Here is a 15,045-nt window from a genome sequence, read left to right as displayed (position 1 = left end):
ACCTTGTGTAGAATTTGTTTTTAAAATGCATATACCATAGGAGTGCAAAGCTTAGGAATTGACTTTTGACGAAAAAAAGAGCCTGGCACTCGCTCTCAGTACCCTTTTATCTGACAAATTGAGCAGTCGATGTTGGGTTAAACCTTTTTCAAGCTGCTTGTGGGCCCTTAGCACTGGCGCAAGGTCCCTGTGTAAACAGGTTAAAAGATATATTGGCCCCTCGCCCACTAGGCTGTGCCCCCGCCACAGCAGAAAAGAGTCCCAGCCTCCCAGGGCTCTTGTTTACGACACTCGATTCGCCGTGTGCTGCATGAATAAACAAGCAGAGCGCAGCAGATGAATGGCTGTTAGTAGCATTAGGAGCAGAAAGGAAAGCTGAAATACATACTAGAGTGCAAATTAGCATCAAATTCCATTGGCAATTATGTCTCTGTAATCTCATTTAACAAAGACTTCACTTGTCTATGTGGACTTTTTTTCTTGTTTACTCATTTGCTTTCTTTTTTCTGTTTGAAGTTTCCTTCCTAACACCCTGGGGACTTTTTTTCTCATCTCGCCTTAAAAATGAATGAACTTGTGTCTGTTGTTTTGGTATACAGCAGCACACTTTCTCAGTTTTCTTTCTCTATGTGTTAACACTGCAAACAACCAACATGAAATGTTGAGAGGTAATGTGGCCTGCGTAGTGAAGCATCTAAACAAATTGCAAATATAAATGCTAAATGCAGCAGCTGCTGGACACTAACTCGCAGGAAGCCAGCAGGATAACACAACAGTGTGGGAGTCGGGTGTAGAGTTGCAGTAGTGATTTATTGATTGTGTTTTAATTTCGTTGTTTGTTTTTGCCTTCCTACTATAACTCATACACACTCTACTACACTGCAACAGCTCCACCAGTATCTCTGTGAGGCTGAAATGGGAAAGAAATTGAGAGATGGATAAAAGTTTGATATAAATGTGTTATGATCTTTAGCAATTACAAGGAACTGGATGTAAATATGGAGATTTTATTGACTGGTATGCACCCATTGACAATGTTAATAAACGTTGAGCAGGAATAAAATCATCATGTTCCACATCATGAACCCTATTCATGTTCAGTTCCTATGTCCTTTAAGGGACCGCCATGCCAACCACCTGCTGCCTGAAACTCACTAACTAGCACTAAATAGTAGAGCTAATGGAATTCCCTAAGTCTTTAGGAAATCAAAATTTGATCAATTGTCATGCTAGATAAAAAGCTAAAGCTTACCAGAACAAATAAGATTCCTCCTGCTGGGAACATGAATGACTAAACTAAATTCTGTTCCAATCCATCCTGTAAACGTTGATATATTTTACTGGATATGAGAGCACTGACCAGCTGATGGGGTTAGTTAAAGTCTAGTCAGTCATCTTCCATACATGTGGAACAGTGAGCCGGTGTAATGTTCCCTTTTTTTGGCAGCATGTTAACTGACAAAAAAAATGGACTCAGACTTGACAGTCGTGCACCAAGTCGTTCAATGTTTTTTTTTTAAGCTCAGCTCAAGGCAATATTTTGGAGTCAATCAGCCTCCATAGTAACACACGCACGGCCCAGCTATCATTCGCCTTCTCGGGCCCTTGAATACTGCACCATGTTCCAGAGTTAGATCAGGGGATCAAGAAAGTCTGGAGATTTTATCCTAAGGGGAATATGAAAGTCTCAACAAAAATGGAGGGCAATCCATCCCAGAGATGTTGAGGTATTCCACTCTTTTATTAAGGTTAGTTATGACTGGACAGCAGAACATGGTGTTCACAGCAGTGGGCGACTCCACTGGTATCAAAAGCAGTCTGTTTATATAGAAGTCTATGAATAAATTACCCGACTTAATTTATTACCTCAGTAAACCTTCCTAATGAGTTTAAGCTCTCAGTGGCTTTTATTAAATGATCTTCAATACAGCATGATTTATAAATAGAGGTCCCACTCAGAAAAGAATCAAAGATAAAGCAGCATATGTTTGGAGTAGAGGCTACCTTGTGATTAACAGCACTTTGACAGTTCTCTCAAATGTGACCATTGTACAGTGTTTTGACTTTAAGTTATTTGTAGCATGTTCTTTGCCTAACAAATTCTGGTGTAGCGTTCAGTTGTACTAAACTCCACCATCCATAGGCAAAAACCAAGATGGCGCCTGCTGAAATGCCCAACTCAAGGCTTTAAAAATTGTAGTTCACAAACCATTTGGAGATATCATGCTGACTACCTCTACTTCTTGTATATTCAGTCGCTCCTGATGGTCAGGCCTGCATGAAATAGTGAAAGCGTGATGTAGTGCCACTAACTATCTTATAAAAGTGAATAAAGTTACAGCATTTTCTGTATCTGCAATGACATTGATATTTTGTCACATCTAAAGCCTCCCCTCACATCTACCTGTGTCAGTTTATTTGAGATACCACTTAAAGAGCATCACAGATATGAATTGCTACTGCTTGCAGTGCTTACCTCCCCCTCCAAAATATATTCAAAACATGCCTTTCTTCTCCACTTTCAAATGTTCTGATGCATTTTTTATGCCTCAACCATTTACAGCTCCAAAATCGTGTTAGAATTATTTTATGTCATCTGCCAGAGTTTAGGAGGTCGTAAACCCCTGATGTTCATTTATACAATAATTGACTGTCTTTACTACTGTACATCCACCACCGTGCACAGATCTCGTGTCAAGTCAGGACAAGCACCCGGTGCAGGGCTGAGCAGTGAGTAATGTCCGCCGTCCCTGCCCCTCATGTGGACTATATAAAAGGTGCAGCGGTAATTTGTGTGCACCCGTAATGTAGCGTGGCGGTTAAATGGGAAAGGACCCATATTTCACATTTATCAACTGGCTGTTTACGGCAGCAGGTAGCGCGCTCGCTAACCATCGCCAATCATATCCTGCCCCTAATCACCTCTTTAACTCCATCACTAGCTCGCTCTTCCTCAGTCACTCTCACCCTCCTTATCTTCTCAATCTTTCCCCCTCACTCTTATCTCGGTTAACTGTTTTTCTCTTCTTTTGTGGATTGTTTTGCCTCTCTGACCATTCTCATAGCACACAAGCTTCTGAATTTCCTTTTTCCTCGATCTTTAAACCTTCTGGCCTCTAAGCTCCTCACCTTTTTTAAGATTTCTTCTTCTGCTTTTGTGTCCTTCAGCATACCCCAGCTGTAGCCCTCCATCCTCTTCCTCCTCTCCTTTCATCTCATATCTTTGAAGCCTGGGACCATTGAACCCTCTCAGCTCTCTCTGGAGAGGAGGCTGAGCTTAGAGAGGGCCCAGGCTTTAGTCATTCCCCGGCCGGATAGAAAAGTTAGGACAGGGAAGCAGTGAGATGATAAAAGGAGGTGGGATAAGAGTCCAGGTTTACAGGACCACCTGCATGGTTAGGAAGATCTGAGGAGAGACGGGAGGAAGCAGAAAAGTGGGGGCGAAATGAGAAATAGCAACTGTTGGAGGCCATCAGCGCTCAGGGTCCCTGTGGCTGAGAGAGGACAGAGTGAAGCTGACAGACAAAGGACATTAGGAGGGAGACACAGCAACAGGGAAGGAAGCTCAAGTGCACTGCAGAGAAAACCTGCTCAAGAAAGTAAAAGCCCAAAGTAAGCGAGGGGCTGTGGAGAAAAGGAGGTTGTTGCTTGCACAAAGAAACTATACGGTGAAATACAAAACTAAAACTATGAAGATGGCCAACAAGTGGTCAGGTCAGGAAAACAAATCATTTCAGAAGAATGATAAACAAACCGGATGAGTGAAATTAAGAAACTTGTTACCTTTAGCTGCAGAAAAAGGGCTTTTCATGTCTGCGTTGTCCGATCTAAGTAATTGCCTTTTTGAAAGGAAAAAGCTTTGATGATGTTAATTGCCTGACATCGGAGGTCATTTTCCCTGTGCCACCTCAACACACCCAACAGCAGGAGAGGAAAATGGCCCGTGGCAGTTAGCATGATGCTAATGAGATGATGTACATGACCACTTAGCTGTTAGCTCTGCTGCTTTCATGAGCTTTGATGGCAGTGATCAGGGTTGCACCAGAGCTAGATGTATTTGCTGCTGGGGTTATTTATCTTCTGCGGGTATTGTCTGAAAAACTTGCACCAGCAAACAGAATTTAATTTGCAGAGAGATTTTAAAACTTCTTTATTTGTGTCTTTTCCAGGTGTTTCCTTCAACAGCGTTTACACTCAGATCTGGAGGGTGCTGCTACATCTTGCTGCTGACCCTTTTCCTGAAGTGTCAGATCTGGCCATGAAGGTCCTCAACAGCATCGCATACAAGGTGCGTTGTGTTCTTTAAAGTCACTAGACCTTGTTTCTTGGGATTTCATATCTTTTAAAAGTCATAGCTGAGCTTATTTTAAATCAGGATGTTGTGCACTCTTAGTGGATGTTTTAAAGATAAAATGTTTGACCGCCATACTCATCAGTCAATCATTTTTTGGGTGAGTATCAACACATTTTTTAGACTGAAACGTAACTGGCGTATAATAATTGATTTTTGTCCCTGTATCCATACGTCAACTCTTTTCACCACATGGTTATGTGGTGAACAACATGTTTCCAGCACACACACACACACACACACACACCCCATCCTTCCCGTGGCATTTTCTTCCTCCAAAGGGTCGTTACTTTTTTGCAAATGCAATTAAGGGCCAATGACTCCCCCAGGCTTGGCAGAGCAAAGAGACTGCTGTAACTTAAGGAGCCGTAATAACCACAGTAGTCCACCACCCATCCCAACCCTCAGGCAGAGTCTTGCGTTTCCTACCACCAACACCAATTTACCCCTCACAGCGGCACCTCTGCAATAAGACTCAGACTGGACCGCAATAAAAAGCAACAGGACTTGATTTACAATCAAAGGCAATAAGACTTCTGTTCTACCAGCTAGAGCTCTGTGCTGATTGTATAACCGCAGAACACACTATTTTGTACCTGTAGACCTGGAGTCAACTGAGCAGGCAGTGGTGTCATATTTATCAGAAAATGTCTTCCCCAACAGAGGGCGTAAACAGAAATAGACAGAATTCAATCCACAGCAACCCCTGAACCATCTTCACACATCTCTTAATTGTAAGAGCTGAAGATTTAAGACTTAAATCACATTGCAAGTCAGACTCGATTGATAACAAATATTACTTACTTAAAACCTGAAAGCAAAGACATCAAATTCCTAAGTGTTAAACCTGATAAAGATGAATACAGCGACATGGTACTTTCTATTACCGTACAGCTGGGGTATTTAATCTGTCAGAATCACTTACATAAATCACGTTTGTACTCAGATTTTCATTTTAATGTTAATCATCATCATTCATAGACTTCGAACACTTGCAGATGGCCTGCAATTGACTTTGACTAACTCTTAAGGACTTGCGACTTAACTAGGACTTGTCTACATTGATTTGAGACCGAAATTCAATTAGAGAAGACTTTATTGAACAGGTCTGGAGTGATCAAAAACTTGTCTTGTTTTCGTTGATTTGACATCTTTCCTTAACTTGTTTTTTTTCTTCATTGACTTGTACTTATTTTCTTAGACTTTGGACTTAACTTGAACTTTTTTTCTTTATGTTAAGTCTTGTACTTGTCTTATTTGACTTGATAATGAATCTGCAACATTACTTTTGACTTAAAGGTCTCCTATTATGCTATATTTGAACAATATATTGTAGGGCCATATCTATACAAAACATGTCTGTGAAGTGTTTTGCTCAAAATAGCAAACAGATCCCCCATTGTAGCATGCCTCATCCCCCTCTATTTCAGCCCTGTTCCTGAAGTGCTGATTCTGTGACTGTAGCTTTAAATCTGAGCTGAGCTGAAGCTGGCCACGCCCCTTTGGAGCTGCTGCTGGCCACGCGCCTTTGGAGCGCATGCAGCTCTCTCTCCTCTGTGAGAGTTTTCTACCTTGAGAAACTCAGCTAAACGCTGCTATGATTAAACACCATATGATGTTCCAAACCACATCCAGCATTATTTCTGAAACACTTCTCAGAGTTTACCACTAGAACAGAGACATTATATGTATTATACAAACAACAACTCTAGGTCCCTCCTGCAGACATCCTGCTGAACACACAGACACGCAACTGTATATGGAGGACGATAGGTTGGGAAGTGTCACGTGGGCGGGACGTTGCCAGAAGTTCAATGTACAGCCAGCCTACATTTCGGTTATGACGTCATATCGGCAGCAATGACCGGGGACGCATATTTATAAAAAACATCGAAAAGTGCATGTTCCATGTTAGGAGACTTTAAGACTTCACCTGTAGGTGTCTCCTCTGATGTGAGGCTTGACTTTTACTTGTCTTATTTGACCTGATAATTGACCTGTACTTTTTAAAACTTCCGGATTAGGTGGACAGTTTTTTGTTTTTTTTTCTTATATGAGACTTTTCTCAATGTAAAGTTATTAGTTTGTGCAAAATGTGTTCTGAACTGACATAATCTGACTGGGATGAGATCACACATTCATGGACTCCGGTTTTACATCATAGTCTGGTTTGTAACAAAGTTTTCTTTTTATATTTTTATGGCATGATTACGGTGAAGAGAATTTCGACTTCTTGAGTAATTCTAAGAAGTCGAACTTAAGATGGTGTGCATTCATATCACTCCCCAGAGAGAAGTCTGGTCAGTTCAACGTCAGCTGTGGCGAAATAACAGATGAGTTTTCCGTCTGACGCTCTTATCAGAAAACACAATGGAATACTTTTTATATATCCATTTTTGTATCTTTTGAGAACAGTGTGACATTTAAAAAGAATGACAATCCTAACACCTTTTTAAAGGCCTTCCTTTCTGAAGCTAATGAGTTATCATAGATGGAGCACACATTATTTCTTGCACAGAGCAGAGACAGTTTAATCAGAGCACATCCATCTCAAGTTCACAAGTGTTAACATCAGCCTAACTGGGAAATCCAGCTCTTTTAATTAGGTTTTTAAATGTCAAATGTTATTGATTTGGTACAAAATGAACAAGGTCAGCAGCTAATTAAAATTGACTTGCTCCTCAGATGATGAGAGCATTAAATGATTTTTAATAGCCAGCTCTTGGTGCATGATTCTGGGGTGAAAAGCCTTGGGTCTTTTATTCTATCCTGTCTCATGTGTGCATCTTTAGTAAGTTTGGCTTGCTGGAAAAAAGAAGCTCTATTTACTTTTAAAAATGTTCGAATTTCATTTAATTTGACAAATACGGTGGCTGATAAGTGTAAATGCGTTTCAACACCCCAAAATAGAACAGAAACGCACAGCGAAATAAAGAAACATGTTCACCAACTGGACGAAACAACTGCAGCGTTTACTTAAAGCGCTGCATAAAAAAAACGCTGGAAATACAATAAAGGCTGCAAGAAGCTCAAACCACAACGGAAACAGGGACACTAAAAAGTGCTGGGACCGGAGCACTTGGTGACGTTCGCTCATCGCTGTCGGCAGAGTTAATCTGTTTCATAAGTGTTAGTGTCAGTTTATTTGAAATGACTACGTTAGCTAGCTAGCTTATAGCAGATCTGCAAAAATATTGGAAGCAATCATGCCAGCACATTGTTACACTAAGCCAATAATAACTACATTTTAGGTTTCCAGTGGTCACCCAGCTGCTTGCATCACTTTTTATTGTCCTTGTTTCTGTTTAGTTTTGAGCTTTTTGCAGTGTATTGTTTATGCAGCCTTTTTAGTAAACGATGCACATGTTTGTCAAGTTGGTGAAGATGTTTCTCCACATTTGTGTTCTTTTTATTTGCACTGTTTTTGAAAGTGCAACACGTTTCTCCTAATGGAAATGTTTTGGTTCACGATGCGTGTTTGCACCTGTTGGCCCCCGTAGAGACTATCCTTAAACGTTTGGATGTACCTTGGGAAGAGTTTAATCTCTTCCTCTCTTTATTCTTGACATCATTTGTTGACTTGACGAGAATTTGAGTGGTCATAACATGAGAGGAGATGATGACTTAAGAGATTTGAATCCCCCACCTGATGCAGCAGATATTTCCTCTCACACACTTACCCCATGACACTCAACTTGACCAATTCCCTCTCAACTTCACCTCTTCCATGTCATCATCATACCTTAAGGTGCTGTTTGGCACTTTCTCTACCAGTTCAACATTTCAGAAGCACCTTCAATAATTAAACAGAACATTCAGAGGTTTTTCTGGGCCGTCAAAAGCTCTCACCCTTGCAGAGCCTTTGCTAATAGTGCCATTCACAAACTGTTTTTTTTTCACAGTTGAATAACTTTCCAGCCAATTACTGATGAGGAAGTGGGTTGAAACAGCAGAGTGTGGAGAGAGGCAGCTGTTAGAACCCATTACGCCACTCTCCTGCTAATGCGGGAGTTTTGCATATCGCATTTTCTGGAAAGCTAGTCAGCAGATAAGGCGTGTGGTTTCCTGCATTAGCATGTTTTTTTACAACATGTTGATGATCTGCAAATATGAATGAATAATCCATGAAGTTAAATGAGTCAACTGATGAGCTCGCAAGTTTACATTTCTACCAGCATCTGGTCAAAGGTGTCTATAATGTTGTGTTTCTTACAGAGATAGTTTGGATGTTTTCTAAGTGGGGTTATATGAGTAACTTATCCATAGTCAGTGTATTTCCTGCTGTAGATGTAGGAATACCAGCACAGTAGCTCCTTAAAGTACCACTTTGGACGGAACAGCAGCAACATTTATTTTAGACACCTAAAAGTTAACACGTCTTATTAAAACTAAACAATATTTAGCATATTGAACCACTTTACCTCAAAGCCACCGGACTCCATTAAGAGTAATTTTACTAGGGCTGCACCATTATTTGAAATGTGGGACTATATCCAAATGGAAGTAAGTGCAATACTTGGTAAAAGCCAAATACCTGAATAAAGTATAGTGTACCTGCAATTCAAGGCCGACAAACTTTCTGTAGACTTACATAAAAAAAAAACGTATTTGGGACGGATCCTCTTAAAAAAATTGATTTTAATTTTAATATTTGTTTCAATGATAATATGAATATTTCAAAAAAGATTATTCCGTGATATTGCAAATCATATTGCAGCTGCAACATCAGTCAAAATAATCACATCAGGGTAGTTTTTATGACTCATGTAGCCCCCAAATTTTACCTCTCAAAACACTGTGTAATTTGTCTTCCCCAATGACAGATGTTCTGCACGGTCAAATTACCTATTTGTCAATAGAACCTGATGGCTTTGGAAATAGCCTTGGTTTGTCCAGAGAAAGGACAGCTAGGTAAAGTGGTGGGCCTTTCTTTCAGGTGGCTGATGCCTACTCTGCAGCAGTACATTGCTTAACCCTGTGCAAATACTATCTGCTTCCTGAACTACGAACACTGTTCTTAGTGGCCAAACGGTGGTACTACAACGTGTGTGTGTGAGGTCATTCAGCCAATACAAATGTTTCTTTGACTTACAATGGGAAAGAGATGTCTGTAAGTCAATGAATATTTGTTTTAATGTAAAGCAACTACCCATTAGGAACACTTCTGTAGCCCTTATTTGAATCAGTGGGTAATGTGCTGAAAGCCAAATCTAGAGTTATTTTGTCTCTCCATTCATTTGCCTAACCCGAGACTTCTTTATACAAGAAAGGTGTCCGCCTCCGTCTGCTGCCAAACATCTAAACTATCCTTTTAAGGCATGAAATACTGGATATAAGGTTGTTAATGGATGCACTCTGACATGCAATGCAGGAGAGGCTGGAAGACCTCTGATCTACCCTGTTGCCTGTGTTTTTTTGTTTTTTTAAGATCTTTTTTTTGAGCGTTTACTGGTTTAAAGCTGCACATGCACATGCAACCTTCAGCAGGATTAAAGCTGCAGTGTGAAGTTCAGTTTTGCTGTTTAATTATCATATCAATTTCCTTGCATGATTCTTTGTCAGCCATTCACACAGGCAGCTACCCATCACCTTTCTGTCCAGAAATCATCAAGCTGCCTCTATGTCCCTTTCACCATATTGATCTTGTGTTTGCTTGAGTAGAAAAGCTACTTAGATTAGTGATTGAGCTATTTCCATAATAGCCTTTCCAGCCTGTTTTACTGCCCTTTTTTTTACATTTTAAATTGCCTTTTAATGAAGCAGTAACAGCCAACCCTAGTAACTGATGCCTTCTCCCCGCCACAAATGCAAAAAAGTTGATATAATGTGTGTAAACTTTGCATTAAAAACTTTTCTCTCTCCCCCTCAGCCTTTTAGGCAAACAACAGATACTCGGTGCACTCGTGTAATTAGCATAGAAATGAAATCCGAGGTAGTAAAATGTGTTTGCCTTTGTTAACTAGATTTACTGCGCTTTTCTCTCCACCTGGCTCGAGTAAACAACATCTCTGCTATTCATCAATGATGCTTTGCCTCTATTGTCTTTATTAGGTTTACTCCTCTTCTGTGAGCAGCGGTTATACAACTCACAATAAGAGGTTACACTGCCTGCTCCGTTTGATGACATAAAGTTGGGGGATTTTGGGCAAACGCTTCACAATTTGAATCCATTACGGCGCAGTGTGGTACCAATAGTTTTCTTGGTGACTGTGGTCCCAGCTGCCTTCAGATCATTAACAAGTCCCTCCTGTGTAGTTCTTGGCTGACCCCTCACCTTTGATCATTGATGCCCCAAGAGGCAAGACCTTAGATCGTGAAGCCCCAGTTTGAGGGCGATTGATGTTTCATTTTGTGCTTCCTCCATCTTCTAATAATCCAACCAGTTTTCTCTCTCTCACCAAGCTGCTTGCTGGAGGTCTTGTCTTCTATTAGTCTTGTGCTGGTCTACAATCTGGTCCCTGCTGTCCTTGGACATTAGTTCCACCATGATCACAAGACCTGTCTCTGGTCTGTCCCTCGGTGAGAGGTTGTAATCTGTTTTATTGACTGTGGACAGGTGTCTTTTATACTGGTAAAGAGTTGATATCAGGAGTACTTTCTGAAAGCTAGAAGACTTATTTAACCGCTCCGTGGGAGCCAGAATTCTTGTTGGTTGCAAGGGGATCAAATACTTATTTCCCCCGATGAAACGCAAATCAATTTATATCTTTTTTTTTTTTTTTACATTTTTGATATTCTGTCTTTCACTGTTAAAATAAACCTACCATTAAAAAATATAGACTTTGTAAGTAGGCAAACTTACAAAATCGGCAGGGGATCAAATACTTATTTCTTTCACTGTAACTTTTAAAATGGACTTCCAGAACAGGTAATGTTCGAGATCAACTCAAACAAATGCACTGGCTGCTGACCAATCAGAACATTGAATAATATTACACTAATATGAAGAAGATTAAGACTATGAAGTCATATTTCAGACTAAGGGAAACACAGTTCAACCTGCCAAATGCAGAAAGGACAGCTGGCAATACATCACGTAATAAGAGAATGATGTGAATAAACTGCCCATACAGGAAAGATTTGACTATAATTACATGTTCAGTTAGCACGCTCACTTACATATCTTATGATCATAGAAATCACAGCAATGCATACACATCATTCATATCACATCATTGTTTATCATATAGTCACTTATCTGTGTCAGCGTATAGAGCTGCATGATGCCGAGCACAGGGTCGTAGACTGTTTGCACTGTAAGTGCTATTTTGCTACAGCTAAATCACTTTTATATATGCTGAGAGGGATTATTAGAGAACTGTTTACTAAAGCACACACTTAGTCTAGTATATTCCAAAAGAATGCTCATTAAATCGACCAAACTCTTCAATGTCACTAAAATCGGATCCACTTGTGTCTTAGATGGGCAGCAATATCCTTAACGTGTCATGTAAGCAGTCACACAGTTGGAAATGTTTTTAGTCGTATGTTCTTCCTGCACTCAGCAGCTGCATGATGTAACTCACACATGTACATGATTTTAGTTATTTACACATTCCTCTAATATTATATTCAACTTTTCCTCTTTGAAATATGATGCTCTCCTGACAGTATGCTTCTTCATATTTGTGATTGGTTTAAATGTTGCTAACCCCGCCTCTTTCATGTAAATGTGCGCATAACCTGAATTATAAACCCTAGGTTGACTCGTAGGACTTTTTAGCGGGATTACATTTGTTAGGGAGATTTAAGCCAGAGAACACACAGATATCCAGGGTGTGTTGAACTGGTTTCAGACCACAGGTGTGTCTCGTGAGAACTAAAACACAATTTCTTTGTCCACAGGCGACCATGAACGCTCGGCCCCAGAGGATCCTGGACTCTGGCTCACTCACCCAGTCGGCGCCAGCCAGCCCCACCAGCAAGGGCACACACATCCACCAGGCCGGGTGAGAGAACATCAAACACACACACACACACACACACACACACACACACACACACACACACACACACACACACACACACACACACACACACACACACACACACACACACACACACACACACACACACACACAGAAACATTAGTAAAGCCTGTAACATATGCCACATGACACAGAGTGAGGAACCTACATTTGGAGAATACTAAAACCACTTCAAATGTCTGATTTTAGTTTTCATGCAAATACTAGTGCGTAGCTCAAGACTGCTGACAAAGCAAGGAGCCACACACACAGGAAACATTTCATTTCATAAGATATTTTGTGATGTGTATCTGTGCCTGAACAAGAGTTTGTACAAACCTCCGACAGGAAAACATTATGCAAGTAATGACATAATAATGAAGTTTAAACCCTGGATATAAATATTATATGATGAATATGAAATATAAAACCGAGTCGGTTTCCATATTTGTTTCTCTTGACACTAAAGCTACACTCAGACTCAGAAGTCCTTCATTTGTCCCACAGCGGGGACGTTTACAGCGTCACATTAAAGGGACAATGCAGATTAAAATGCTAGATAAAATCAGTAAACTAACATATTAAATAAAAAAGGAAAACACGCATGAATAAAATGAGTAGATGTCTTCATCCAAGGATAGCTTCAGACGAGGTTATCTTCTGGCTTAAAATATGCAAAAAAAAGCTGTTCACTAACTAGTTCCTTTTAAAAGCGTCACTTTATAGTCGATCTATGAGAGGTAAATATTATCAGCTGAGGGAATAAGTTATATATTTAAAGTTGTGGAACACTAACGTCACATTTATGTCCCCGATAAAATTCCTACAGTTACAGCAGTCTTATCAGTGATGCAGAACATCAGAACAATATATCATTCATCATTATGAAATTCACCTGCAGATGAAATTTGGTATAATTCCTTCAAACCATAATTTCACCGCTTGGAATATGCCTTACTGACTCATCCCTATTTGCTAAAGGCTGTTTTGCACTTCATATCCAACTTAAATGCAATTTTAAACATCTATAGATGAAATCTGCTGCATCCTGCTTAAAGATTAAGAGCTGTTGGATGCGCAGTTCTCAGATTATAAATAAACAGGAGTCACATTGAGTGGTAAACTTATTAGTCATGATATTACAGGATTATTACAGTTCTTCCAATATTACTCTCTTATCTGAAGAAACAGGTTGGCTTACTCTGGGGTTTTTTGGTATTCTTATAAGGCTTATAAGTAGACGAGAGACCGATCGCTTTCATGCAGTTCATGAGTCAAATGACACTCCAAACGCCCTGTTTATGTGAGCGTGCACTGAGTTCACAAAGATAGCAGCTTCCAGGTACCCAGTGTCTCTGATCAGGAGTTTTAGGGTACGGTCGAATTGTCCAAAAACCAGCTCCTATCTTCTAATCCTATCTACTATTCCGTGACCTTTGCGTGAAATATCACAGGGTTAAGGAGTAGGAGAATTCAAAAGGACTTAGGAAAAGACGACCAGGCTTCAAGAGAATCCGACTGCACTTACACTATCCAATGTATTTAGGATGCACCAGTGGACATTATTAATGTGCGTCTGCTGTGGGGAACTACAGTTCTCTGTACAGGACTACTGAAAGCACATCTACGCTGCACCGTGCTCTCTGATGGTGCTGTTTAAGCTTTATGAACGAGGACAACAGAGAACATATATTCTCCTTTAGGTTGGAGTTGTACGGAAATAAAAAAAGGAAAGTGAAACTGATGCCTGTGTCAAACACTGTGAAATGTGGACTTTATTTGATCATTTAAGTAAAGAAGTTCATATTTCTCCTTTTGGTTAATATAGAGCTGAACGTTCAAAACAAAGCACTAAAGCAAGTTAAGGCATAAGTTTTAAACTGCTTAATAAGCACCATAACTTTCATGATACACATTTCTCGGTCACGATCTGTCGGCCAAATGTTGTGTTATGGTAAAAGTTGCGACCGCAAGGCATTGTGGGACAGCAATTTCTCTTTTCCTTTCCTAAAGTAAGGTCCAGTGTTTCCTAAGCTAAAGGGGGTTATGAAAGAAGTGTTACAGCTCCTTTCCTATCATCTAGAGAATTCCAACAGCTCTTATCATTTTGCTCCATTAGGAACCTTCCTAAGCTAAACTGACTATTCCACCGCAACCTTGGATTTGTTGAGCCAGCCTACTCAAAGAAATAGTCCCTGGTCTTCTCAGTTCTAAATTTGACCAAAAATTAGCAATAATGCATAATGCTAGAGAGAAGTTAGCATTAGACAATGAAAGGTGAGGTTGATGAGCTCTAACTTCCTGTCTCTGCTTCTCCAGTGGCTCCCCCCCCATGCCCAGCACCAGCAGCTCCAGTCTGACCAACGATGTGCCCAAACCCCCGGCCAGGGAGCAGCCGGCCACACGGCCTCCCTACACCCCCACGCTGGGAGGACAGGCACCCCACTCCCACCAGTTCCCCCGCACTCGCAAGATGTTTGACAAGGGACCCGAGCAGGTAAAGGATCAGCTGCCGCACCAGTCTGTGAGGGGAGGGGGGTATTTTTTTTCTATAGTTTAACTCTTTGAACTGCGTGAAAAATGTTGTATGTGTGTGTGTGTGTGTGTGTGTGTAGGGAGGGGAAGATGGTGACGAGCCGTGCGGCCACAGGAACTACATCAGCGCCTCTCTGCAGACGGGCCTGTGTGATTGGAGCGCCAAGTACTTTGCTCAGCCCGTCATGAAGG

The 15,045-nt window shown here is 40.7% G+C and overlaps 1 protein-coding gene across 2 annotated transcripts in view; it reads left to right on the top strand.

Annotated features, from left to right (window-relative positions):
- rptor (regulatory associated protein of MTOR, complex 1) overlaps positions 1-15,045 on the top strand; it is a 224,229-nt gene that overhangs the window by 170,437 nt on the left and 38,747 nt on the right. For both annotated transcript variants that reach the window (XM_063884304.1, XM_063884305.1), the window contains 4 exons: positions 4,170-4,288; positions 12,197-12,300; positions 14,638-14,815; positions 14,934-15,044. In XM_063884304.1, the coding sequence (XP_063740374.1) occupies positions 4,170-4,288; positions 12,197-12,300; positions 14,638-14,815; positions 14,934-15,044 (512 nt within the window). The remainder of the gene's footprint in view (positions 1-4,169; positions 4,289-12,196; positions 12,301-14,637; positions 14,816-14,933; position 15,045) is intronic.

Source organism: Eleginops maclovinus, chromosome 5 (genome assembly GCF_036324505.1).
Source record: "Eleginops maclovinus isolate JMC-PN-2008 ecotype Puerto Natales chromosome 5, JC_Emac_rtc_rv5, whole genome shotgun sequence".
Taxonomy (NCBI): domain Eukaryota; kingdom Metazoa; phylum Chordata; class Actinopteri; order Perciformes; family Eleginopidae; genus Eleginops; species Eleginops maclovinus.
This window is presented reverse-complemented; position numbering and strand designations above follow the sequence as displayed.